General features: G+C 38.7%; 1 protein-coding gene across 1 annotated transcript in view; it reads right to left on the bottom strand.

Annotated features, from left to right (window-relative positions):
• Nucleotides 1-25,617, bottom strand: part of UIMC1 (ubiquitin interaction motif containing 1) — a 91,031-nt gene that overhangs the window by 50,716 nt on the left and 14,698 nt on the right. The window contains exons 3-6 of the mRNA XM_087816436.1: nucleotides 19,420-19,504; nucleotides 8,812-8,936; nucleotides 7,748-7,853; nucleotides 6,697-7,436 (exon numbers count right to left, since the gene is read on the bottom strand). Of these exons, the coding sequence (XP_087672562.1) occupies nucleotides 6,697-7,436; nucleotides 7,748-7,853; nucleotides 8,812-8,936; nucleotides 19,420-19,504 (1,056 nt within the window). The remainder of the gene's footprint in view (nucleotides 1-6,696; nucleotides 7,437-7,747; nucleotides 7,854-8,811; nucleotides 8,937-19,419; nucleotides 19,505-25,617) is intronic.

Consider the following 25,617-nt stretch of genomic DNA (forward strand, 5'->3'; position numbering starts at 1 on the left):
GAATAACATTTTACAGTGTCAGTAAGTTTCAGTAAAAAGAGCATATCCTGTGGAGTCAAAAGACTGAGATTTAAATGATGGGTGAATCACCTGTTAACTTTGTAATCTTGGGTAAGTCACATCTAAATCTGTTTCCTCATCTTAAAATGAGTATTAACTATTGCCTCACAGTGCTATAAGAATTGAACAAGATATGTCATGCACTTTGTAAATGCAAGATATAAATATGAATTGGTGAGTCAAGTGAATCATGATTTCAGAAAAGCATTATAAAGCTTTTGTTGTTGGAGGAGGAGATAGAAAAGTCCAGTTTTCATGGGAAATACTGAGTTGGGAAAAACACTGCAATCAATGAATGACATCTCTCTGGGCACAACAGAGTCATAACAGAGAACATCCCAAAAGGAAGGTTATAAAGATTCCTTTTACTAGAAATATAACAGATAGGGAGACTGGATAAGAAAAAGACTATTTTCTTTGATTAATGGTAGAGTTGTTGCAAATATCAACTCATTAAACGTAGGTGCACAGAAGAACACAGAAAAAGCAGCTACTGCTGACTTAGGTGGACTTCTGAGGAAGTCCTGGGCTGTAAGGCTTCTTCCAATAGATGTAAAGCTACTGGCTGAAATTTAAACCGTCTCCTAGTAGGGTATAAATAACCTAAACAAGTTAGGCATCTCTCTACTACTCAGGTAAATGATGAAGTATACTAAAAAACAGGAATCCCTTGTCAAAGGAAAGATAAAGCTGTACGATGATCAGTAATGTAGCCATTATGAAAAATAAGGGTTGAACAAACTGTCAGAAGTACTAAATACAACAGCAATAAATACTTCACCTATTTGTTTGAATTCAGTAGTGACAAACCAGTTTCATTCCTGAAATCTCAAAAAAAATTAAATACTGACACCTAGTGTCCACTAAGCCTTGGGCTTCAGAAGCAATCAAGGCACTAAGAAGTTGTAAGATACCTCAACTTCTACATTTGGCTAAAGCATCTCTACCTTTCCCAGAGTAAGTTTTAAAATCTTTTTTAAAAAAAGATTATTGTGCACCTATTATATGCCATACCTATGACAATCACCTTTACTCCTAACAAGAACTTTTGAGGAAATGATTATTTTAGAAATGAGGGAAGTGAAACTTTGACAGGTTTGATAATTTGCCCAAAATCACAGACTTGGTCAAAAATGGAACTAGGACCTATCTAACTCCAAAATCCATGCTCTTATCACTACTGTTCTGTTGCTTCCTCAAATGATCTTCTTCCCAACCATTTTGAAATATCCCAAGAACGTCTTCATTTCAAGAAGTCATTTTAAATTTCTAAACTTGTACCTCAATAGCAGTAATCTGAAGACAGTGGTAAAGTGAGGTTCTTCCAGAATATGAAAATAACACAGTGAAACAAGCAAACAAAACTTGATTCAAATACCCAAATTTAATCAAGGTAGACTGGGAAGCATGATAGCAATATAACTTTAACTAAGGAAACTGTGGCCCAATCAAGACATAGCATTCTGCCTGAAGAAGTACATTAATGGGAAAAGGATAGTTCACACAAAAATCTACAAAAGAAAAATTCAAAGATCCAGAATCAAGCAGTGCCTTCAACACGATGGCCTGGGAAGTAAAAGTAAATAGACATATCATCTGGTCACCAAAGAAATGTCCTCTGTTGTTAGGCACTGGTAGCTTATCAAGTCTTTCCACAAACTAGTTAAATCATCTCTTAAAATTTCCATTTTCTGATTACTATTTCAGCTTTCCATATCCTCATCCTAGGAAGAGATACAGTAGATGATGGACCTGAGTATTCCAGTCACTAAAAATGTCTCTCTTCCATAATAAATTAACAAACTGTCATTTGGTGTTCGTGTCAGCTTGAAGTTTGGTTAGTCAAGTCAGTTATCATACCCCCACACAATTTGATCATTTCTGGTAAACAAATTCCAGTATCTGAACTGAAAAATTAAAGATCGGACACTGAAAAATAGTGATCACTTTAATATACTACCCTCCACCTCCCTGCTGTACAGTCACCAAGATAATCTCTCCATCTTCATTAATAATTTCCCTATTATCTCAGTGATGCCAGAAACCAGTTAACATCTGATTCTAAAACTTTTATAACGTTCATATAGACTAAGTAATCTGCCCTAGGGTGAACGTTTTTCTGAATCCCTACTTCTGGGACTGTCTTGCTATCTCTATCAACCAAATAGTCTCAAACGTGGGCAACTCCAGCAAAACCAAAATCAACAGAAAATATTTTTAAAAAACAAATTATTTCTACCCACAGTTCCTAAAAGCAAAAGACCAAGACAGGAGGTGAAATTACAATCATAACACTTTCACTATTTGCCTATACAATTAAAAAGATACTAATCTAGCCTGGCCAGCATGGCTCAGTAGTTGAGCATCAACCTGTGATCCAGGAAATCGCAGTTCGATTCCCAGTCAGGCCACATGCTTGGGTTGTGGGCTCGATCCCCAGTGGGGAGTGCAGGAGGTAGCTGATCAATTGCTCTCTCATCATTGATGTTTCTATCTCTCCCTCTCCCCCCTCTCTCTGAAATCAATAAAGATATGTTCTTTTTTTAAAAAAGATACTATTCTATGTTGGCAGGGTTACAGTGCAGTAGGTATTCTGATACACTGCTGGAAGGAAGGAGTACAAATTTGAGCAATCTTTCTGAAAATCAATCTAGCAATAAGTAATAAATCTTTATGTTCATAATTTAACCCAGCATTTTTCTGGTACCCTATCCCTAAGGACACTAATTTTAAATAAAGAAAATTTTATTTAGAAAGATGTTTATCACAACCAAAATATCTAGCAATAGAAAAATATTTAAAATACAGTAAATTCATAAGCCAGATTAGTCATTAAAAATAAAATCTATAAATAATTTTAACATTATAAGAAAATGTTTACATGTTAACTTTAAAAGACAAAAATATGATCTAAACCATACAAAAAACAGCTATAGAAAAAAAGAAGGAATATATCACTAGATGGTAGAATTGTGGATGCTTTCGACTTTATTTTTTGTTTTTATTTTTTAATTGATTTCAGAATGAGGAAGGGTGAAGAAGAGAAATAGAAACACCAATGATGAGAGTCAATGATCAGCTGCCTCCTGCACGCCCCCGCTGGGGATCGAGCCCGCAACCTGGGCATGTGCCCTGACCGGGAATTGAACCTCAATCTCCTGGATCATAGGTCGATTCTCAACCACTGAACCAGGCGGGCTGGGCTCGACTTTATTCTTTTTTATCCTCACCCGAGGATATTTTTTCCATTGCTTTTCAGAGAGAGCAGAAGGGCGAGGAGGGAGAGAGACGCATCAATTGGTTGCCTCCCGCTCGAGTCCTGACTAGGGCTGGGGACTGAGCCTGCAACCAAGGCTAGTGCCCTTGGCTGGAATTGAATCTGAGACCATTCAGTCCGAGGGCCGATGCTCTAACAACTGAGCCAAACCGGCTAGGGCTCAACTTTATTCTTACAACTTTTGAACATTTTTCAATAGTTCTAAGTGATCTCTAAAATTAATTTAATGACTACACTGGATACTCACTAGACTGTCTGCCTGGTCTCCTTTTACTGAGGACTGCCCCTCACCCCAACCACTGCATTATAGCATCACAGCCATTTGTACAATTTGACACATACCCACTTCAGGCTGCAGCCAACTGTTCTGGTGAGGACTATTAACCTCAAATGGACCATAAGTTCCTTCCCTAGAAATCTGAGATTGCACCGGGAGAGAATAAATCTCCTATAATCTGTATTTAAGTTTGAGAGCTGTAGGACCAGTGTTTTCTACCTACCATGTAAAACAGAAAAGCAAAGGAAGACAGTCTGCAGGGGGGGAAATGAAGTAAATACAATATAGCATTGAGATACAGAAAAATTACATATGATTTTCTAGACTCAGTACCTTCTCCCAGCTTGGTTACCATCCTGTTTTAGAATTTATGAGGCACCATGTTTCTTTATGATAAAGTCCTCTTTTTAATTAAGATAGCTTGATTTTATTTGTTATAGCCAAATAGTCCCAATTAATACTATTTGTAGTATTTTGTGGTCTGTTCACGAAGTAAAAGAACTTCACTCTAATAAGGCCAGGCACTAGAGCCTGACCACGTCCACGCTATTCCAAAGGCACTGCTTTCAAACCTCAGAACTTGACAAGTCTATGCTCTAGAACTCTGGCCCCTGGAATCTCTCAAGCTAACAACTTGAATTATAATAAATCATTATAGAGCTAGTTTATTCTTTGAAGGGGAAGCATCTCTAAAACGCAAAAAACTAAGAAATGAAACATGTTATTATAAGCATAAGCTTTCATTTGGAAAAGAGTCAAGTCACTCGAAGTACTATTACGAAAAATGCTTTCTCTTCACATACAGCAATCTTTCCATACGTGGATGAAGAGGATTCTAGGGAAGAATGATTCCCATAGGGACTCTCAAGGAATGACCTTCTGGTCCCTTGGAGAGAACTACCATTTACTGAATGTCCTAAGCATTATATTAGGCACTTAACTCATTTTAATCATTAAAACTACTGACTTGCTATTCCCATGTTACAGTTGTAAAAAATTTAGATTCAGAGTATTATATGGTTTGCTCAAGGGCACACAGTTACTAAAGCAAAAAAGTCAAAATTCAAACTTCAAATCCATACTCTGTACACTAAGCTATGAAATTGCTCATAGCTACCATTTCCTGAACCCTTATCATAAGAGAACAAATACGATAACAGCAAAACAAAACCAAAAACAGAAATAGCAACAAAAAACAATAAAGTCATAAAACAGAATACTCTATTTATAGTTTATAAATTTTGAAATTATATAATTGTTTTTATAATATTCAGAGAACAAAACTAAATATAAGCTTTCATACATAATACAATCTAGGTATGTCAGAAAAAACTAAAAATGCAACCTAAATGTCCCCAAACAAGGGGCTGTTTTCATTAAATTATAGGAAATTACCACAAGCAAAATTAGAAATAGACCATTATGGGGGAGGTTAAACTGGAAAACTATCTGTACTTCACATCACAAAGGACCAGTTCCCCTAATACATAAAGAATGCCTAGCCCGACCAGGCGTGACTCAGCGGTTGAGCGTCGACCTAGGATCCAGGCAATCGGGGTTCGATTCCAGGTCAGGGCACATGCCTGGGTTGTGGACTCAATCAATGACTCTCTTGTCGCTGATGTTTCTATCTCTCTCTCTCCCTCTCCTTTCCTCTCTCTGAAATCAATAAAGATATATTTAAAAAAATAAAATAAAATAAATAAATAAATAAAGAATGCCTACAAACCACTAAGAAAAAGATTCTCAAAAAGAAAAATGCCTGTAAGATCTAAACACAGAAAAGGAAATACAAATGAGTCTTAACTACACACATAATAAGAAAAATGCAAATTAAGGCTGCATTAAGAGAATATTTTTCATCTCTCAAGATTAAAAAAGATCAAGAAGCCCTAATACTACTGTATTGGTATGGGTATGGGGAAGCTTGTACTCATATATTGCAGTGAGTTTAGGTTTAGTCAACCTCTACCGATAGAAAATTTGACAACTGCTAACAAAACTGTAAATGCATATATATTTTGACCCACTAATTACATCTGCAACAAATTATTCTACAAATATCTCCCATGTGAATGAAACATCTCCTCTACAATAATCGCTGCAGTAGCTTTTGTAATAGTAAAATACTGGAAACAACCTAAATGTCCACCAATAGAAGCACTGGATAAAATAAAACTCATCCAGCCCTGACCAAGTAGCTCAGTTGGTTGGAGCGTCATCCTGAAACACCAAGCTTGCAGGTTCAATTCCCGATCAGGGCACATACAAGAAGCAACACATGAATGCAGAAATAAGTGGAACAACAAATTGATATCTCTCTCTCTCACACACAAATCAATAAATAAATTTTAAAAATAAAGCTTACCCATACATGGTGTATTACACATGCAAAAAAAAAAAAAAAAAAAGAGAGAGAAATTCCTTATGTACTGTTATGAAATGATCTGAGATATTAAGTGAAAAAAGCACAGTGCAGAAAAATATGTAGACAATGCTGTGATCTGTGTAAAGGAAGTTGCTTGTACTACATAAAATATCTTGAAAGGACACACTAGAAAACTAGTCATAAAGGTTCACTCCAGAGAGAGATTGGCTGGGGATAAGGACCGAAGACATAGATGTTTTATTTACATCTTTTTAAATTCTGAGCCACATGAACATTGTTACCCATTCAAAAACTTAACTTCTTAAAAATAATATAAATTTTAAAACACAAAAGAATAAATTATGGTACATTCATATGATAAAATATTTTCAAATATAGCTAATAAATAGGAAAAGATCTAAGATAAACTATTAAGTAGGGGAAAGAAACAAAGCTTATACAGAAATTTTCATTTTGTTGAAAAATTAAACAGAAAAAGTATTTTTATATGCACAGAAATGATGACTGTCTCTCTAGGTGCTGGGATCATGAGTAATTTTTTCTTCTTTACAATCTTTTGTCCTTTCCTAATTTTCCATAGTGGGCATGTGTTTTGTTAAAAATAAGGGCGAATAGATCACAAAAAAGAATAGCTAAAATCTTTCTTTACTCTGTAAATAAATCATCCTTAATCACAGCATCACTGACCCTTACCTGACCATGACTGGTTGTTGGTTCTTCCTTCAACAAAAGTTTCTCTTTCAAGCTTTTAATTGGGCTTTCTTGGAAATCCTTGGTTTCTGAGTGCCAGACAGATGCCCTAGACTCCTGCCTCTCCTCCTCTTTGTCTTCATCTCCCATATCTTCTGAGATGCCTTCATTTTTTTCACTAGCCTGATCTCCTTGGCCACATTCATTCTGGATCAGAGAAGTAGGTCTAGGTAACACTGGTTCCCCAAATCCTTTTTTTTTAAAGAGCTGCCTCTGAGCCATTTTCAGGCTCTTTTGATAAACCTCCAATTGGCAGAGAATGACCTTGGTATACTGGTTAGGGTCTATTCCAGCTGGACAAAATGGAATACCCCAGAAGTAGTGCACAGTGCCCCCACTGTTCTGGAGACGTTTGGCATTTGCTGAGGCAGGCAGAGAGTGCCTAGATATGTCCCCCCTACCCTGGGCAGCTTCGTAAAAATCACATCCCCTCCCAGTACTTTCCTGTGGCTTCCCACACTGTGTGTGCTCAGCCAAGTGGCCAGTGCATCTGTCAAAACATTTAACGTTCTCATTCTCAACCACTGGCTGGCTTGACTGGTCCCAGCTTCCTGAGCTGCCAGAGACCGGCTCCTCTTCAGTGTTTTCAGTGTGGTCCCAAGGCTCCTCTCTTTCCTCAGCCTCGTTTCCCTGACTGATATGTGAGCCTTTAAACAGTGATGGAGGTACCAGCTGCCATATGCCTGTAGGTATTTGAGAAAAAGTAGGGCTAAGGACAAACTGTTTTTTATTAAGAGGGCTTGGTAAGTTCTCACTTACCAAGAACTACATAATGTGGGTAAAAAAGGCTCTTCTTTGGGTTTAACCAAATGTTGGCTTTTCCTTGGAGATAAAAGTATGCTGGATATTAGTGAGATCTCAACTACTTTCTGATTTAACCTCTTTAATACCACCAAAGAAATTTGGGGAACTTCTGTATATCTACTCTCAGCATGAAATCCCTGTGATATGGTTATACTTGATGAGTGCAAGGAGTCAGAACAGGGAGACATGCCTTCAGTGATCCCAAAGTCTGTGGTTTTCTCTTGGTGGGACTGTGAAGATGGTCCACTGGCCAGAGGTCGAGATCTAGTAGCAGAAGCATCAGAAGGCGGGCAACTCTGAAACAGTGATCCCACACCAGACCAGGTTTATCATTAAAATAGCTATACATGAAGGGTCACAGGAAGGGCAAAAAGGGGAGGCCACTGTCCCTAAGAGATTCTCGTCTTTAAAATGTACATGCTCTGGAACAGAATGAGGAATCTCAGAGGGAAGGCGGGGGTGGGGAAGTGGGTGGGGAGAGATTAATCAAAGAACTTATATGCATAAATGTATAACCCATGGACATAGACAACAGTATGGGGAAAGCCTGGGGGTGGGGCAGATGCAGGGTGGAGGGGATCAATGGAGAGGGAATAAGGGGACATCTGTAATACTTTCAACAATAAAGATAAATTAAAAAATAAATAAAATGTAGATGCTCAATTCAAATGAATTCCACAATGCATACTGCATGCTTACTATGTACAAAGTACTGTCCTAGATCACTATACTCAACCCTTTTCTAATATAGAGAAGTACATGGCATAAATGGCTCAAGATCTGCCACTGGCAAATATCCTTCACATTTAAAATAATTTCAACTATGCATATTCAAATCACGATTTAACATTACTTTAAAATTTTTTAAGCTGCCTATTCTTTCTCTCCATAACCCACCTCTAGTTCTCCTTCTCTTTGCTCTCCACAAAACAGGAGAGGTAAGTTCTTTATCTTGCCCCTTTTGGTTTCTTGGTAATAGGCAATTCTTTTCAGAAGCTGCCAACTACTATGGTTCTCTTAAGCCATGGAATGAAAATCTGTGAGATGGAAAAAAACCCTTTCATATGGAATTAGCAAAACACTTCAAATGAGGTTTATCAACAATTCAACATTGGCCTTAAAAATTGTGCGAAATATTCATTAGTTGAAAACCCTATAAACTACTACAGCTAGTTTCTAATGCAAATAACACTGTAAAAGTAAAAGAATATTGCTTATCAATCCTCACAAACTTTTTCAACATAGCATATTTACATTCAGGCTTTCTGCAATGGCTTTCCTCAAGAGCTCCTCTTCTTCCTCCTCCTGGCTGTTCACTTCCCTAGCTTCCTGCTCACTCATTTTGAGAGCCAGAGCAAACTGTTCTTCTTCTGTCATTTCTGTAGGACAAGGAAAGAGAGGGGAGGGACACCACAAAAAATGAATAAGCATAAAGGCAAGGAATAGAGTTATTAAACTTTTCAAGTGAAGACACTACAGACCATTTAATACAATTTTATGATCTTATAAATGAAGAAAACCCCCAAAAGTAAGGTGTTAGCCAAGATCAGTAGCAAAAGTTCCAAGAACCCTGGGTCAACTAGACTGTGAGCTCCTATGAAGGCAGTTTTTGCCTATTTTGTTCCCCGTTTTCTTCAGCATACAGGGGTGGACAAAAGTAGGTTTACAATTATGAGTACATGAAAGTTTATTCTTTTATTATTCATTTACCAATTATTGTACTATTTATTATTATTATTAACCTACTTTTGTCCAACCCGTATAAAAGAATGCCTGGCAACTGGTAGACACTCAAATATTTGGTGCATGAATAAACAGAGGAACAGGCTTTCAGGGCTTTCTGCTACATATCACACTGCTTTACGCTTGACATTTAACCAGAATAATTTACTCATCAGAATCCTCTTGGTGGGACTATTTACCCAATAGAAAAGACCATCCCTAATGACCAGAATGTGATCTCCAAACATCACTTCCCACTGGCCACAACTGGAGCATTAATGAATGCAATGAATTAAAACACATTAAACATGTTTAAATCTATGAGTTCATAATGATACTTTAAAAAAACCACAACTAACTGGTCATTGTTCAAGAACATTAGTGAATCAATTATTTTGAAAACTGGTAAATAAAAGGATAGAGAGCCCTAGCCAGTTTGGCTCAGGGGTTAGAGTGCAGGCCCTCAGACTGAAGTGTCCAGGGTTCAATTCTGGCCAAAGGCACAGCACGCATCTCGGCTGCAGGCTCATGCTGCAGGAGGCAACCAATCAAGTGTCTCTCTCACACTGATGTTTCTCTCTCTCCCCTCCCCCCCCACCACTCTCTCTATAAAGCAATGGAAAAAATATCCTCAAGTGAGGATTAAAGAAAAAAACAAAAAGATAGAGAACTAAGTTTTTGTTTTACTCTTCCTACACAAGCCATATTACTGGGTAACCAAATAAAGAGAAGTTTCTCTTTAAAGAAGTATAGCAGCTAATAAAAATGTTTTTTAAAAAAATGATAGACCATCACTATTTTGTATAATGTTTACGGAGCGGATTTTGGCGATGTCTAACAAGTCACATATATGACCCAGTAATCCCAATTGTAGCAATTTTCTCTAAAGATATACTTCCAATTAAAATAAAGAACCCAGCCAGACATGGCTCAGTGGTTAAGCATCGACCTAGGATCGAGGAGGTCGAGGTTCAATTCCCGGTCAGGGCACATGCCCAGGTTGTGGGTTCGATCCCCAGTCGGGGTGTGCAGGAGGCAACCGATCAATGACTCTCTCATCATTGATGTTTGTATCTCTCTCTCTCTCTCCCTTCCTCTCTCTGAAATCAATAAAGATATATATTTTAAAAAGAAAGATAAATATGCAGTACATTTTTCATTGCAGCATTGTTTGAATTTGTGAAACACTGGAATCTACTTAATGATCAACATACGATATTCCCTGAATAAACTCTGGTATACATACATATAACTGTAAAAAAAAAAAAAAAAAAGAATAAGAAAGATACCTATAGGATGGGAATATAATGATTTCAAGGATATAATATTAAGTTAAAAAAAAAAAAAGCAAAGTACAAAACAGGGTATACATAGTATGCTACATCTTGTGTAACAAAGAGAAACAACAAAAATACATATACCTGCTCATTTTTTAAAATAGTGACACAAAAAGGATAAGTCAGAAACTAATCCAAGTGGTTACCTACAGGCAGTTGGGAACAAGGTGGAAGGGATAAGAGAGGGAGTGACACTTCTTTGACTAAACCTTTTTGCATGTCTTTGACTTATAAAATCATATAAATGTTATACATATTTTTAAAAAGTAAAATAAAATCTATAAGGATGGTAGATCCCTAAAATTGAATCCAAACATTAAAAAATGCACCCAACTGAATTTGAAATAACCTTAATGGGATGCACCTAATACAATGTTTACAGGAAAATGTATAACTTTACATGATGACATTAGAAAAGAAAATGTTTAAAATCTGATCCAAACCTCACACTTTTAAAAAATAGTGAAATTAACCCGAAGTAAGTAGAAAAAAATATAAAAAGCAGAAATCAACAAAATAGAAAATGGCATAAAACAGAGAAAAAATTTGAATAAAAAAATTGGTTCTATGCATAAAACTCCCAGAAAAAAACCGTAGGCAGTCAACTCTGGCATTGCTCTTAGTAATATTTTTTCTGACATATATCCTCCAGCAAGGGAACCAAAGAAAAAATAAACAAATGGGACTACATCAAACTAAAAAGGTTTTGCACAGCAAAGGAAACCATCGACAAAACAAAAAGACAATCTACTGACTGGGAGAAGATATTCACTCATCAATGATTCATCCAATAAGGGGTTAATATCCAAATTTATAAACAACTCATATAACTTAACACTAATAAAACCCAAACAATCCAATTAAAAAATGGGCAGAGGACCTAAATAGACATTTCTCCAAAGAGCACATACACATGGCTGCCAGACATATGAAAAGATACTCAGTATCACTAATCACCAGAGAAATTCAAATTAAACCACAATGAGCCCTGGCCAGTGTGGCTCAGTTGGCTGGGTGTCAACCCAAGCACCAAAAGGTCACCAGTTAGATTCTTGGTCAGGGCACATGACCAGGTTGTGGGCTCAATCCCCAGTAGGGGGCATGTAGGAGGCAGCAGATGGGTGTTCTCACATCGATGTTTCTCTCTCTTCCTCTCCTTTCCTCTCTCTCTAGAATCAATAAAAAATTTTTTTTTTAAAAAAACACTTTTGAAAGCAGTAAGGCACTGTGCCATAACAGATGCACATTCTCAAAGTGATACCATATCTGGCAATTTACCCTAAGCAATCACTGAAAAGAATAGTGCTATAAACAAAAAGATGTTCACCCACACTATTATCTTTAAGAGCACTGGCTTAAATGCCTAAAACAAGGCAATGATTAAGTAAATTATGGCATGTTAACTTAAGAGTTAACAAAGTGCTAACCATAAAGACATATAAAAATGATAGTCTGTAAAAGCCAAGTGAAAATATAATGAGGTCAACACACCAATTTCTGGTTCTACAAGTAAGTTTACAAGTTGCCACTCTGCCCTAATTACTGGCAAGTACAAAGCTGAATAGACTGAAAAGTCAACAATTCTTGGATCCCTGAGAGGGGAGGACACAGGACAAACTTCTGCGCCTAAGAATGAGAGACAGACAAGGAAATACAGGGAGTCATGGCTTATCAGAGCAAAGATTCAATACTGGAAACTGCCACAGAAGCCAGTGCTGGGGTAAGAAAACATAAACTGCAATTGAAAGATTACTGAAGGCTCAGTGTGGACAAGTTTAAGGTTAAAATCTCCAGTGGGATTCAGTCATAGGGGGGGCCCTACACTTTTGTGAGTTTTACCTCTAAGAGCTCAACCAGGTTCTCACAATAAATACGGGGAGAAATTCCTCTTGAACATCCCACAGGGAGGGGGAAAAAGAAACTATTCTGAAATATGGCAGGGTACTCTGTTCTTTTGAACAAGGCCTGCCCTGGGAGAAACTAGTTAACTGCTCCCAAAGGCAGCAGCTGAAAGTTCCCGAGAAATACCTAGGCTGTGGAGGCTTCCCACTGAGAACTCTGGGGTCTAAACCCCAAGCTAGGCTTCCCAGCCAAGAACACCAGAACTGAGGCCACATAACATCTGGCTGTGAAAAGCAGCCAGGTTTCTATCTGCCAGGGAGAGGCAGCTGGATATGCAGGCACCCTCTTAAAGGGCCAACACACAAAGTTTTGTGTGCAGCAACTCACCTTAGGCTCTGGCAGAGAGAGGGCAGAGAGGACTAGAGCTGTGTGAGGAGAATCCAGGGTTGTGGACTCTAGAGATAGAACTCAAGAGGGCACCTATCTGGATTCCTGTGCTGAGCCATTCCCCCATACTGCAGAGGACATCTTTCTCAAGCAGAAATTTACTATCCAGGCAGCTTTTGCCTGGGGGGAGGGGAGGAAGCAATTGCCCCAACCTATTAGAAAACTCTCACCCCACCCTGTGGAGTTTCTACAGCCTGAGGCTCATTAACAGACTGTGAATAACAATCAGCCTCTGGGTGCTTTGAATCTTTGCTGATTTGCTTCTGGACCCAGGGCTTGGAAAAGCAGGCCTTGGTACACATCTTGGTCCTTTTCACCCAGCCTCAGAAAAGGGAGCCACAAGCTGTGGACTGCTGAAAGCTTCAAACAGGGTACTCAAGGCCAGTCACAAACAGTGTCTGACATTGGCCTGCACCAGTGATTATCCAAAAGACTGGGAGTCCTAGCAGATCTACTTAATACATGGAAACAAACCTGAGCAGGCAGCCAAAATGGGGAAACAAAAAAAAACAAGCCCCAAAGGAAAGAACATGAGAATTCCTCTGAAGAGATAAATGAAATGGAGATAAGCAATCTACCAGGTGTCGAGTTCAGAATACTGGTCATAAGGATGCTCAACAGCATGAGAAAAGATATGGAAACTATGCAAGAAATTAAGAATGACATAGTAGAAATAAAGAATACACTGGAAGGAATAAACAGATCAGGGGAAGCTGAGGATCAGATCAGCAAATTAGAAGAGAGGGTAGAAAAAAGTCACCTAATTAGAACCAAAAAAAAAAAAACCAATTAAAAAACAGGACAGTCTAAGGGATCTGTGGGACAACATGAAGCATTACAATATTCGCATCATAGGAGTGTCAGTGGAGGTCAAAAGTAAGCAAGAGTTAGAGAACCTGTTTGAAGAAATAATGGCAGAAAATTCCCCTAACCTGGTCACGGAAGAAGTCACACAAGTTCAGGAAGCACAGAGTGTCCCAAGCAAGAACCCAAAGAGAAGCATGCCCAGACACATCATAATTAAAATGGGAAGAATTCAAGACAGAGAGAGAATATTAAAGGCAGCTAGAGAAAAGCAAGCTGTTACCTACAAAGGAGCTCCCATAAGGCTGTCAGCTGATTTCTCATCATAAACTCTATAGGCCAGACGGAAATAGCATGAAGTATTCAACGTAATGAAAAGCAAGGATCTGAAACAGAGAATACTCCATCCGGCAAGGCTATCATTCAAAACAGATGGTGAAATAAAAAGCTTCCCAGACAAAAAAAGGCTAAAGGAGTTTAGCAATATCAAACCAGCATTGCAAGAAATGTTAAAAGGGACTGCTGTAATAAGTAGAAATAGAGCTTAACAGGCATGGCTCAGCAGCTGAGCATCAACCTATGATCCAGGAGATCACAGTTCAATTCCTGGTCAGGGCACATGCCCGGGTTGTGGGCTCGATCTCCAATGGGGGGCTTGCAGGAGGCAGCCAATCAATGACTCTCTCATCACTGATGTGTGTGTCTCTCTCTCCCCATCTTCCTCTCTCTGAAATCAATAAAGATACATTTTTTTTTTTAATCTTATTTAAAAAAAAAGAAAAAAGAAAACATGACCCAAAAATATGCTGTCTACAAGAGACCCACCTCAGACAAAAGACTCACACAGGCTGAAAAAAAACTTCTGAAAGACTTTAAGGAGAGAGTGACAGCAATACAGTCATAGTAGAGGACTTCAACATCCCCATGACTTTACTGGATAGATCTTCCAGACAAAAAATCAACAAGGAAACAGTAACTCTAAGTGACACACTAGATCAGATGGATTTAATTGACATTTACAGAACATTTCACCCCAAAGCTGCAAAATATACATTTTTCTCAAGTGCACATGGGACATTCTCAAAGATAGACCACATGTTAGGACACAAAACAAGTCTCTATAAGAAGATTGAAATCATATTGGACATTTTCTTGGACATGGAATACTATGCAGCTGGGGGGAAAAAGGATCCCTTAACCTTTGAGACAGCCTGGTGGGACCTGGAGGGTATTATGCCAGTCAGAGAAAGGGAAATAAGCCAGTCAGAGAAAGATAAGTATCACATGATATTACTCATATATGGAATATAATGAACAAAATAAACTGATGAACAAAACAGATCCAGAGACACAGAAGTATGGAACAGAATGATGGATCTCAGAGAGAAGGCAAGAGTGGGGAGTGGCTGGGGAGAGATTAATCTAAGAACTTATATGCATAACCCATGGACACAGATAATAGTATAGGGAAGGCCTGGGGTGGAACAGATGTGGGGTGGAATGGATCAATGGGGGGGAAAGGGGAACATCTGTAATACTTTCAACAATAAAGATAAATTAAAACATTTAAAAAAAGCTTTTCCAGCAGAAAAAATATGATATTGGACAGAAACTGGAATTTAAGCAAAGAAATATCCCTTGAGATGGCACAAAGTATATAATTCTTTACTTACTTCCATTGCTCTAAAAGACTATTAACTATCTAAAGCAAAAGAGTATCAGGTATTGTGTATTTATAACATGTAAAAGTAAAAATAATACAAAGGAATGTATAAAGAAATTGGGAGTGTACTATTACACAGTCTTTACACCACATGTGAAGAAATTAACAGTATTTGAAAGTGACTGTGATTAAATATATGTACTGCAAACTCTAGGGCAACCATTAAACATTTTTTAAAAACAAATAACTCAAAAGAAGTCGAGTAGAATAATAATACTTAACAAATGCAAAAAAGGCCCTGGCCAGGTAGTTCAGTTGGTTAGAGCATCAACCTGATAAACCAAGGTTGTGGGTTCGATCCCCAGTCAGGGCACATATAACAATCAACCAATGGCCCTGGCCAGTGTGGCTCAGTGATTAGAGCATCAGCCCAGACACTGAAGGGTCATGGGTTCAATTCCCATTCAAGGGCATGTATCTGGGTTGCAGGTTCGATCCCCAGCCCTGGTCAGGGTGCGTGCTGGAGGCAACCAGCTGATGCGTCTCTCTCACATCGAAGTTTCTCCCCTTCTCTGTCTACCTATCTCTCTCTCTATCTCTCTCTCCCCCCCTCCCTCCCTTCCACTCTCTGAAAAAAGAAAATCGATGGAAAAAATATCCTCAGGTGAGGATTAAAAAAAAATCAACCAATGAATGCATAATTAAATGTAACCAATGTTTCTCTCTTTCTCTTTCTCTCCCTTCCTCTCTCAAATAAATAAATAAATAAATAAATGTTAATGCAAGAAAGGATAGAAAAAGAAACAATTGGAACAAACAGCTTTCAAAATAGATTTTAATAGAATCACATCGATAATTACCTTAAATGTATATGAAAAAGACAGAAGTTGTCAGACTGGACAAAAAACCATGACACAACTTAATAAACAAGTAAAGCCCAATTTGACTATGAAGTTCAAGAATTACTAACCAGACAACTATCAACAGTCTAGCAGTGGTGGTAAAAACTTAACCATCAATTGATAAAGATTATTGCATCTCAAAAAGTAACTAATATTGATAATTTCAAGTCTGAAAGTAACTTGAGTACATTCAACAGATCGAACCATAGTAATAGCCAAGTCTAGATATAATTCAGTGATTTAACAACAAAGAGTTGTTTTTGATTAATTTTACAAGGCTGAGAATTATGCCTTAAATCACCAAAACACAAATTAACAATGAAAAATAGGCCTTGTTTATCTTCAATCAACTGTTGTAATAATTTCAACTAGTTATCATACCTTTTGAAAAAGTTCACTGAAATATCTGAACATTTCGCATCACATTAAAATGCAAAAATATAATTATTAGCCCGTGTCCCAGTCCAGCCAGCTGGTTCCAGTCAGAGAAACTGTGCGGCAACCCACCCCCGGCACCCCTGCCAACATGGTGCTACCAGCAGCACACAACAGGCTGCCTCAGTGCTCACAAGGCCCTGGGGGCTGAGCATGGGGGCTATGCTGGCGTTGCACACAGCCTGCTCTGCTCTGGGTGTGTAAATTCACAAAGATTAACGGATAACAACAGAAAATGTTACTGGAACAGTGGGAAACAGCAGTTTTGCACAGGGAGCTTTGAAAGATGTTGTTTAATGTAGTCTCCCTGACGTTGGAACAAAATTGAACAAACAAGGTAAGTCTGGTGCTTTAGAAAGTGTGAAACCTGCTAGTGAATTATATTCTCCTCTATCAAGAGAAGTAACTGAAATTAATGAAGCTCTGGCAAAAAATCCAGGACTTTTCAACAAATCTTGTCATGAAGATGGTTGGCTGACCAAGATGATTCTGAATAACCCTTCAGAACTAGATGAACTGCCCGGCTAGGCGTGGCTCAGCAGTTGAGCATCGACCTAGGATCCAGGAGATCACGGTTCAAGTCCCGGTCAGGGCACATGCCCAGGTTGCAGGCTCAGTCCCCTAGTCAGGGTCGTGCAGGAGGCAGCGGATCAATGATGACTCTCTCATCATTGATGTTTCTCTCTCTCTCTCTCTCTCTCTCTCTCTCTCTCTCTCTCTCCCTTCCTCTCTCTGAAATTAATAAAGATTTTATTTTATTTTTTAAAAAGAACTAGATGAACTAAAGAGCCCTTAACCTGGGTATAGCCATGTGGGACTAAGTCCTTATCCAGGAGATAGTGTCAGAATTAAGTTGTAGGACACATGGTCTGTGTCTGCCAGAGCTAAAGAACTGCTTGGTGTAGGGGGGGAACCCTACACATTTCATGACCAGAGTGAAGTGCTAGGAGTAGAGGAGACACACAGAAGAGTTTTTTCCCCTACAGTTTTACTAAGTGACTTTCTAAGTGAGCGATATTATCTGCATTTTATTGATAAGGAAAAAGAGGTAGGCTGAAAGCAGTGAGGTCCACATAGTAGGATTAAAGCCTAAAGACTCAAATCCAAGTGTGCCTAAGTCTGAAGGTCACATTTTTTATTTTAATATTCTGCCTCTAAGAAGTCAATTGTATAAGCAATAGGTAATAATGACTCCTAAAATAATTTTTTCAAAGAACAGTTTATTGTCCCTGGCCGGTTTGGCTTAGTGGTTAGAGCATCAGCCTGCAGATTGTAGGGTTCTGGGTTCGATTCCAGCCAAGGGCACGTACCTGGGTTGCAGGCTCGATCCCCAGCCCTGGTCGGAGTGCATGTGGGAGGCAACCAATCAATCAATGTGTCTCTCTCACCTCGATGTTTCTCTTTCTATCTCCCGCTTTCACTCTCTCTCTTAAAAACAATGGAAAAAATATCTTTGGGCGAGGGTTAAAAAAAAGAGAAAGACTAGTTTATTGATTTCTAGAGAGAGGAGAAGGGAGAGGGAGAGAGGGAGAAACACTGATGTGAGAGCACAAGGGGCATGCCTCCTACACGCCCCCTACAGGGAATCATGCCCAAAACCCAGGTATGCGCCCTTGACTTGAGAATTGAACCACCAACCTTTTGATGCACAGGATGGCATCCAACCCACTGAGCCACACTGGCCAGGGCAACTCCTAAAAATTTTAATGGAATCCAGAAAAACAAGAAACACATACATCCTGAATAAAATATTTTCCTAATGAATCTAGCGTTAATTCTATTGTGGTACGCAGTTAGACAGACATGAGCAGAGCAAGGATGATGGGCCAGGGTGGAAGGCCCCAAGCACCTGGCAACCAGCAACACTGGGAAAACCAGGACCTTGCCCCCAGGGTAATCTTTTCTCCCCTAGCACATTGCTGGCCATAAGGTTTAGGCCCCCTGACCCTTCATATTGCTGGCCGTATGAGGCTCGGATCCTCCCCTGACCTTTCCCACCCCTGGCATATTGCTAGTCATGTGGGTTAAACCCTCTTAGAGGAGGAATGAAAAAGGGGGCTGGAGAATAGCCCTTAAGCATTAAACCCCCAGGCCAATGAGGCTCTGGCCCTTATCAAATACATCTAGACCTCAGTTGTGTTTCAGCTCCAGGCCCAGAAAAGCAACAAAACCAGACATGACCTCAGGACCAGCTAGCAGCACTGACTAAAGACACCCTGCCCTGGCAGGAGACCAAGACCCTGAAAGAACACACCTGGAAAGCTAATGAATATTCTACTGAGATGCTTCTTCTGGGACCTCCCCTAAAGTCCCCAGCCTTAAAAAAGCCTTTAGGACAGAGGACCCAGCACACTTTCCCTCCCAGGAGCAAGCCTGTGCCTTTTCCCTCCCTCCCTTTCCCCCCAGGTGCATTTTCCTTGCCTCTCTCTTTCTCCTAAGCTCCAAGGGCCCTTCTTTTGCCTCGGTAACTTGTTTCCTGAGCCCAGTTCTTCTACCATTCGCTTCTTCTACCTCTGTGACTTTCTAAATAAACTTTCTCTTATAGTTTGGGTCTTGGCTCTGAATTATTTCCTAGCAAGAACTCAGGTACCAAGGTTGCTGAACCAAGATCTGGCCTGACCCCACTGTCTAACCTGGTGCCATTCTCACCGCTGCCAACACTAGGACTTATAATTTGTAAACTATTCTCACCACAAAAATGAAAACATACGTGCAATTTTTCTTTTAGCCAAACACTTTGCTCTATTCGACTGTTTTGTCTTCATTTTCTGCAATCCATTCTCCTCCTTTGGTTCCTGTTGCAAAACAAGAAATATGATCAGGATGGCTACCATTAAAAGTAGTACTCTTTCAAACTCCTCTACAGCTAGGAGGCCAGTGAGCCTCTGAAGAGTCAGTGGTTGTAAACACTGCGGTGCCTCAGTTTTCAAACGTCTCCAAACATTTCTGTTTATGAACACTGTAAACCCTGAAGTAAATGCTTCAGTGTTCGAAAACACCTCAGAAGTCGAACATGCCACACACCTTCTGCTGAGTGCAAGATCCTGAGGCCTAGCTGTCGGCTCTTTATCCTTGGTTTTCAAACATTTTAGAACTCGGTTGGTCTTCCAGAACAGATTACATTAGAAAACCGAGGTACCACTGTATTCACATAAAACATCAGTACAAGATCCTTTACAGTACCGCGCTGGCCGGGTGGCTCATTGGTTGAAACACTGTCCCATACACCAAAAAGTTGCGGGTTTGATTCCCTGTCAGGACACATATCTATGCTTCAGGTTCAATCGATCCCCGGGCAGGGTGCATTTGGGAGATAAGCAATCGGTGTTTCTCTTTCAGGTCGATGTTTCTCTCTCTCCCTCCCTCTCTCTCTCAAATTGATTTTTTTTAAAAAGATTCATTACAGTACCAAAAAATGTAGATATGGAACCAATAAATATCATAGAAATAAAAAATATATAATATATTGACATTATTTCTGTCATATACATGCAAATGTAAAAATTGAACCATCTGCAAAATAGTAAGCATGCACCCAAGTTCAGAAAAGGTTAGAGCACTGAAGGGTCGCAGGTTCAATTCCTGGACAAGGGCACATACCTGGGTTGCAGGTTCAATACCCGGTCCCAGTTGGGGCACTTGCAGGAGGCAAATAATCCATGTGTCTCTCTTACATCGATGTTTCTCTCTCTCTCTCCCCCTCCTCCCTTACACTCTTTCTAAAAAAAAAAAAAATCAATGGAAACAATATCCTCAGGTGAGGATTATCAAAACAAAACAAAAGTTTAAAAATCAATAATAATGTTTTAACTCAGTACATACTCATTTTTTTTCAATCAGTACTTCAAAAAGCAAGCAAACAACTTGGGGAAAGTATGCAACATATTTGTCAGATAAAGGGTTAATTTTCCTCATACATTGCATAAAGACATTTTAGTCAACAACATACTATATATATTACAGTGGTCTCACAATATTATAATGGAGATGAAAAATTCCTATTACATGTCTGTGATGATGCTGTTGTAAACAAATCTACTGTGCTGCCAGTCATATAAAAGCACAGTACATACAATTGGGTATAGTAAGTAACACTTGATAATGATGATGACTATGTTACTGATTTATGTATTAACTATGTCATACTTTTTACCATTAGAGTATACTCCTTCTAACTATAAAAAAAAGTTTGCAATAAAACAGTATGCCACATTACACCAGCAGTAACCTCATACATCTTTTGCTTACCGTATCTCTTGATTGCATCATTTTCTTTTATGCATGATTAATCTTGTGCTGTTTTATACAGTAACATGCTGTACAAGTTTGTAGCCTAGGAGCAATAGGCTATACCATATAAGCCTAGGTATATAAGACTTTACCATCTAGGTTTGTCTAAGTACACTTTATGATGTTAACATAACAATGAAATCTCCTAACAATGCATTTCTCAGAACGTATTCTTAAGTGGTGCATGACTATATATAAAGAGCTCTTATAAATCAATAAAAAGACCAATATTTAGCCTCTTTCTATAGGAAAGGACATGATAAGACACTTCATAGAAAAACATACACAAGAGGCTTATAAGTATATGGAAAGATGCTCGACTTCACTGTGGAAATGCAAATCAAAATAATAATATACTTTTTTTTTTACCTATAAAAGGTAAAAATGAAAATGTTTTATAAAACACTCTCATACCACAGCTACTCTCATACCACTGATGGGATACAATGGATGAAATATTCTTGTTTAGAGGGCAAATTGGCAATTACCTCTAAAATCAGAAATATACATACTCTTTGTCCAGCAATATACTTCAGGAATTTATTCTACAGATATGCTCACACATTAGCACAAAGATGTGTGCACAATAATGTTCAGAGTAGAATGTTTTGTCATTGTAAAAGACTATAAATAACCTCAATCAATGCTAATCAATGAATGATCTATAGGTGACAAGCAGCACACTGCGTGTTACTAGTCTGTAACAAAATAAGCATAGGAATTGAGAATAAGCATTTAGAAAGTTTTATAGCAATCTGACATTGCCACAACACCCATTCAGGATAAGAGGACTTCCATGGTGAAAGCTGTAGACTAGTCATTTCCAAAAGCATCAAATTATAGTATGTGACATTTAAAAGTTATTTATTAAAATCCTAAGTATATAAGTATCTGAAAAATTATAGACATTTATTTATAACTTTTTACATGAACTACAATTTTAATTTTTAATCAAGCCTATTTTTTAAATTATACTTAAATACTATTAGCTAAATAAGAACAGTAAAGTTCATATTATTTATTTTTAATTCTAATTTACAGATTTCAAACAAGCTTCACCAGACTTCTGTCATCAAAAAAAGTCAAATCTTTCTGAATGGAGCAGTAGCAGTAAAAGAAAGAATGACCCAAGTAATTGGGAAGAAATAAAGGACAAAAGTTTCATTCTAGTTTTACTCAGAAGTATGATCCTTGAGATTAAAGATGGCAGCAGATTGAGTGAAAGCTACACTGACACTCTCCCAGGACCAAACTGGAATTACAAAACATAGAAAACCATCCTGAATAATCAACTGCAACTAAGGATGAGCTGGAAAGCACCCTCATAACCAAGGAGGAAAAGTGGAGATCACATAGAGACTGGTAGGAAGTGCAGAGGTGTGAGAGGGCTGGCTGTGCTCCCACAGGCAGCAGCTGAAGGTCCCTAGGGATATCTCAGTCATGGGGGGTTCCCACTGAGGACTCTGGGATGTAAACCCAAGCTGGGCTTCCCAGCCAAGAGCACCAGAACTAAGAAAGATGCCCATATAACATCTGGCTGTGGAAAGCAGCAGTCAGGGAGAGGTGGCTGGAAATGCAGGTACCCTCTTAAAGTGCCAAAGGACAAAGGTTCATGTGCAGCTACTCACCTTGGGTTCCAGCAGAGGGAGGGCAGAGTGGATTAGAGCTGTGTGAGGAGAATGCAGGGTTGTGGGCTCTGGAGATAGAACTCAGAGGGCACCCCTCTGGATTCCTGTGCCGAGTCATTCCCCCATACTACAGAGGACATCTCTCTCAGGCAGACATTTTGCTGCTTTTGCCTGGAAGGAAAGCAATTGCCCCACCCTGCTGGAAAACCTTTCGCCCTACACTAAGGAGTTTCTACCACCTGAGGCTGGTTAAGACTTATAACAATCAGCCGCCTCACCCTGTGGAGTTTCTACAGCCTGAGGCTCATTAAGTGAATCAGATTAATCAGCCTGCAGGCAGAGGCAGACTTCAGGGTGCTTTGAGTCTTTGCCTGATCTGCTTCTGGACCCAGGCCTTGGAAAAGCAGACTTTGGTGTGCATCTTGGTCCTGTCCAACTGCACCCAGCCCCAGCAGAGGAGACCTCAAGCCAAGGGTTGTTGATAGCTCCAAACAGAGTACTCAGGGCCAGTCACAAACTGTGTCTGACATCGGCCTGCACCAGAGACCCTCCAAAAAGACTGAGAGTCCTAGCAGATCTACCTAATACACAGAAACATATCCAAACAGGCAGCCAAAATGGGGAGACAAAATAACAATCCCCAAATGAATGAACAAGAGAAGTCTCCAGAAAAAGAGCTAAGTGAAATGGAGATAAGCAATCTATCTAGATATAGAGTTCAGAATACTGATTGTAAGAATGCTCAACAGCATAAGATATGGAAACTATGCAGGAAATTAATAATGACATAGCAGAAATAAAGAACACACTGAAAGGAATAAACAGCAGATTAGATGAAGCTGAGGATCAGATCTCTGAAACAGAAGACAGGGTAGAAAAAATCACTCAATCAGAGATCCAAAAAGAAAAAACAATTAAAAAACAGGAGGAGAGTCTAAGGGAGCTGTGGGACAACATGAAACATTACAATATTCACATCATAGGAGTGCCAGTGGAAGTCAAAAGTAAGCAAAGTTTAGAGAACCTGTTTGAAGAAATAATGGCATAAAATTCCCCTAACGTGGTCAAGGAAAAAGTCACACAAGTTCAGGAGGCACAGAGAGTCCCAAGCAAAAATCCAAAGAGGCCCACACCCAGACACATAACTAAAATGCCAAGAATTCAAGACAAAGGCAGAATATTAAAGGCAGATAGAGAAAAGCAATCTGTTACCTATAAAGGAGCTCCCATAAGGTTGTCAACTGACTTCTCATCAGAAACTTTACAGGCCGGAAGGGAAAGGCATGAAGTATTCAAAGTAATGCAAAACAAGGATCTGAAACCAAGACTATTCTATCCAGCAAGACTATCATTCAAGATAGATGGTGAAATAAAGAGCTTCCCAGACAAAAAAGGCTAAAGGAGTTTATCACCACCAAACCAGCACTGCAGGAAATGTTAAAGGAACTGCTGTAATTAGAAGTAGAAATAGAGAGAGAGAGAAACATAAGCATAAAGAATTAAAGTGGCAATACATAACTACCTATTAATAATGACCTTAAATGTAAAACAAGTCTCTACAAGTTCAAGAAGACTGAAATCATATCAAGCATTTCAGTCCACAATGGCATGAAATTAGAAATCAACTACAGTACAAACACTCAAAAACATTCAAACACATGGAGGCTAAATAGCATGTTATTAAACAATGAATGGTTACCAATAAGATCAAGAAAGAAATAAAATACTTCCTGGAAACAAATGAAAATGAACACAAAACCACCCAAAATCTATGGAACACAGCAAAAGCAGTCCTAGGAGGAAAGTTCATAGCACTACAGGCCTACCGCAAAAAGCAAGAAAAAGTTTTGTAAACTATCTAACCCTACAACTAAAGGATTAGAAAGCTCCCCTGTAAAGCAGTCTGGACCAGGGCTTTTGTTTGCTAGGAGTTTTTTATTGCTGCTTCAATTTCATCAGTTGTTATTAGCCTATTCAGGTTTTCTGATTCTTCCTGATTCAGTTTTACATGATCTCACTCATATGTGGAATCTAATAAACAAAATAGACTGAGGAACAAAATAGATCCAGAGACATAGAAGCATGGAACAGACTGATGAAACTCAGTGGGAAGGCGGGGGTGGGGGAGTGGGTGGGGGGAGATTAATCAAATAATTTATATGCATATATGCATAACCCATGGACACAGATAATAGTGTGGTGAAAGCCTGGGGGGCGAGGATGCAGGGTGGAGGGGATCAATGGGGGGAAAAAGGGAGGATATCTGTAATACTTTCAACAATAAAAATAAATTTTAAAAAAAATATGCTCCTTCACATATTGAGTTCAGTTTTGAACCCACAATTGATGACGTAGTATAACAATCGGGGTGTCTTATTTCTAAATACATACTAACTAAAAAACTATGAAAACTTAAACATATATATAGAAAACAAAGTAAGTCCAAAATTAATTCTATGAGTATATTAATAAGCTCACAGAGATGCTTAATATTTCATATGTAAATATTAGCACTTTGTAGACTTCTTATAAATATTGGATTTTCTAAGACCAAAAAAACTATATAGAATTGTAAAGAAATTAATAAAAGACAGCAAAGCTGTCTACTTAGAAATGATGGGTGAGTCTGAGGCAAAGAAGGTAGCTCGGGTACCATATTCCAATGACAACACAGCTTAACATATTCAGGAAGCAAATTTTAAAAAATTAACCCATAGGCAATTCATGGATGTGAATTCCCCTTCTTTCAAAAGATAACTATAATTACAGAAAAAATTGCTCAACCTGGCTACCAAAAAGAATAAAAAATGAATGATGTGCAAGACCAATTAATAAAACAAATAAAGCTAGCAACATACTTTTCATTGCAACTTCATGAATGCACAGATATTGGCAACACAGCAATACTTTTAGGAAATGTGTGATGAACTTGATGGTAGAAAAATTCTTTCAGCTTTATTTTTTACAAACATTACGTTCTGAACTATTTA

This window comes from Miniopterus natalensis, chromosome 4 (genome assembly GCF_054644295.1).
Source record: "Miniopterus natalensis isolate mMinNat1 chromosome 4, mMinNat1.hap1, whole genome shotgun sequence".
Taxonomy (NCBI): domain Eukaryota; kingdom Metazoa; phylum Chordata; class Mammalia; order Chiroptera; family Miniopteridae; genus Miniopterus; species Miniopterus natalensis.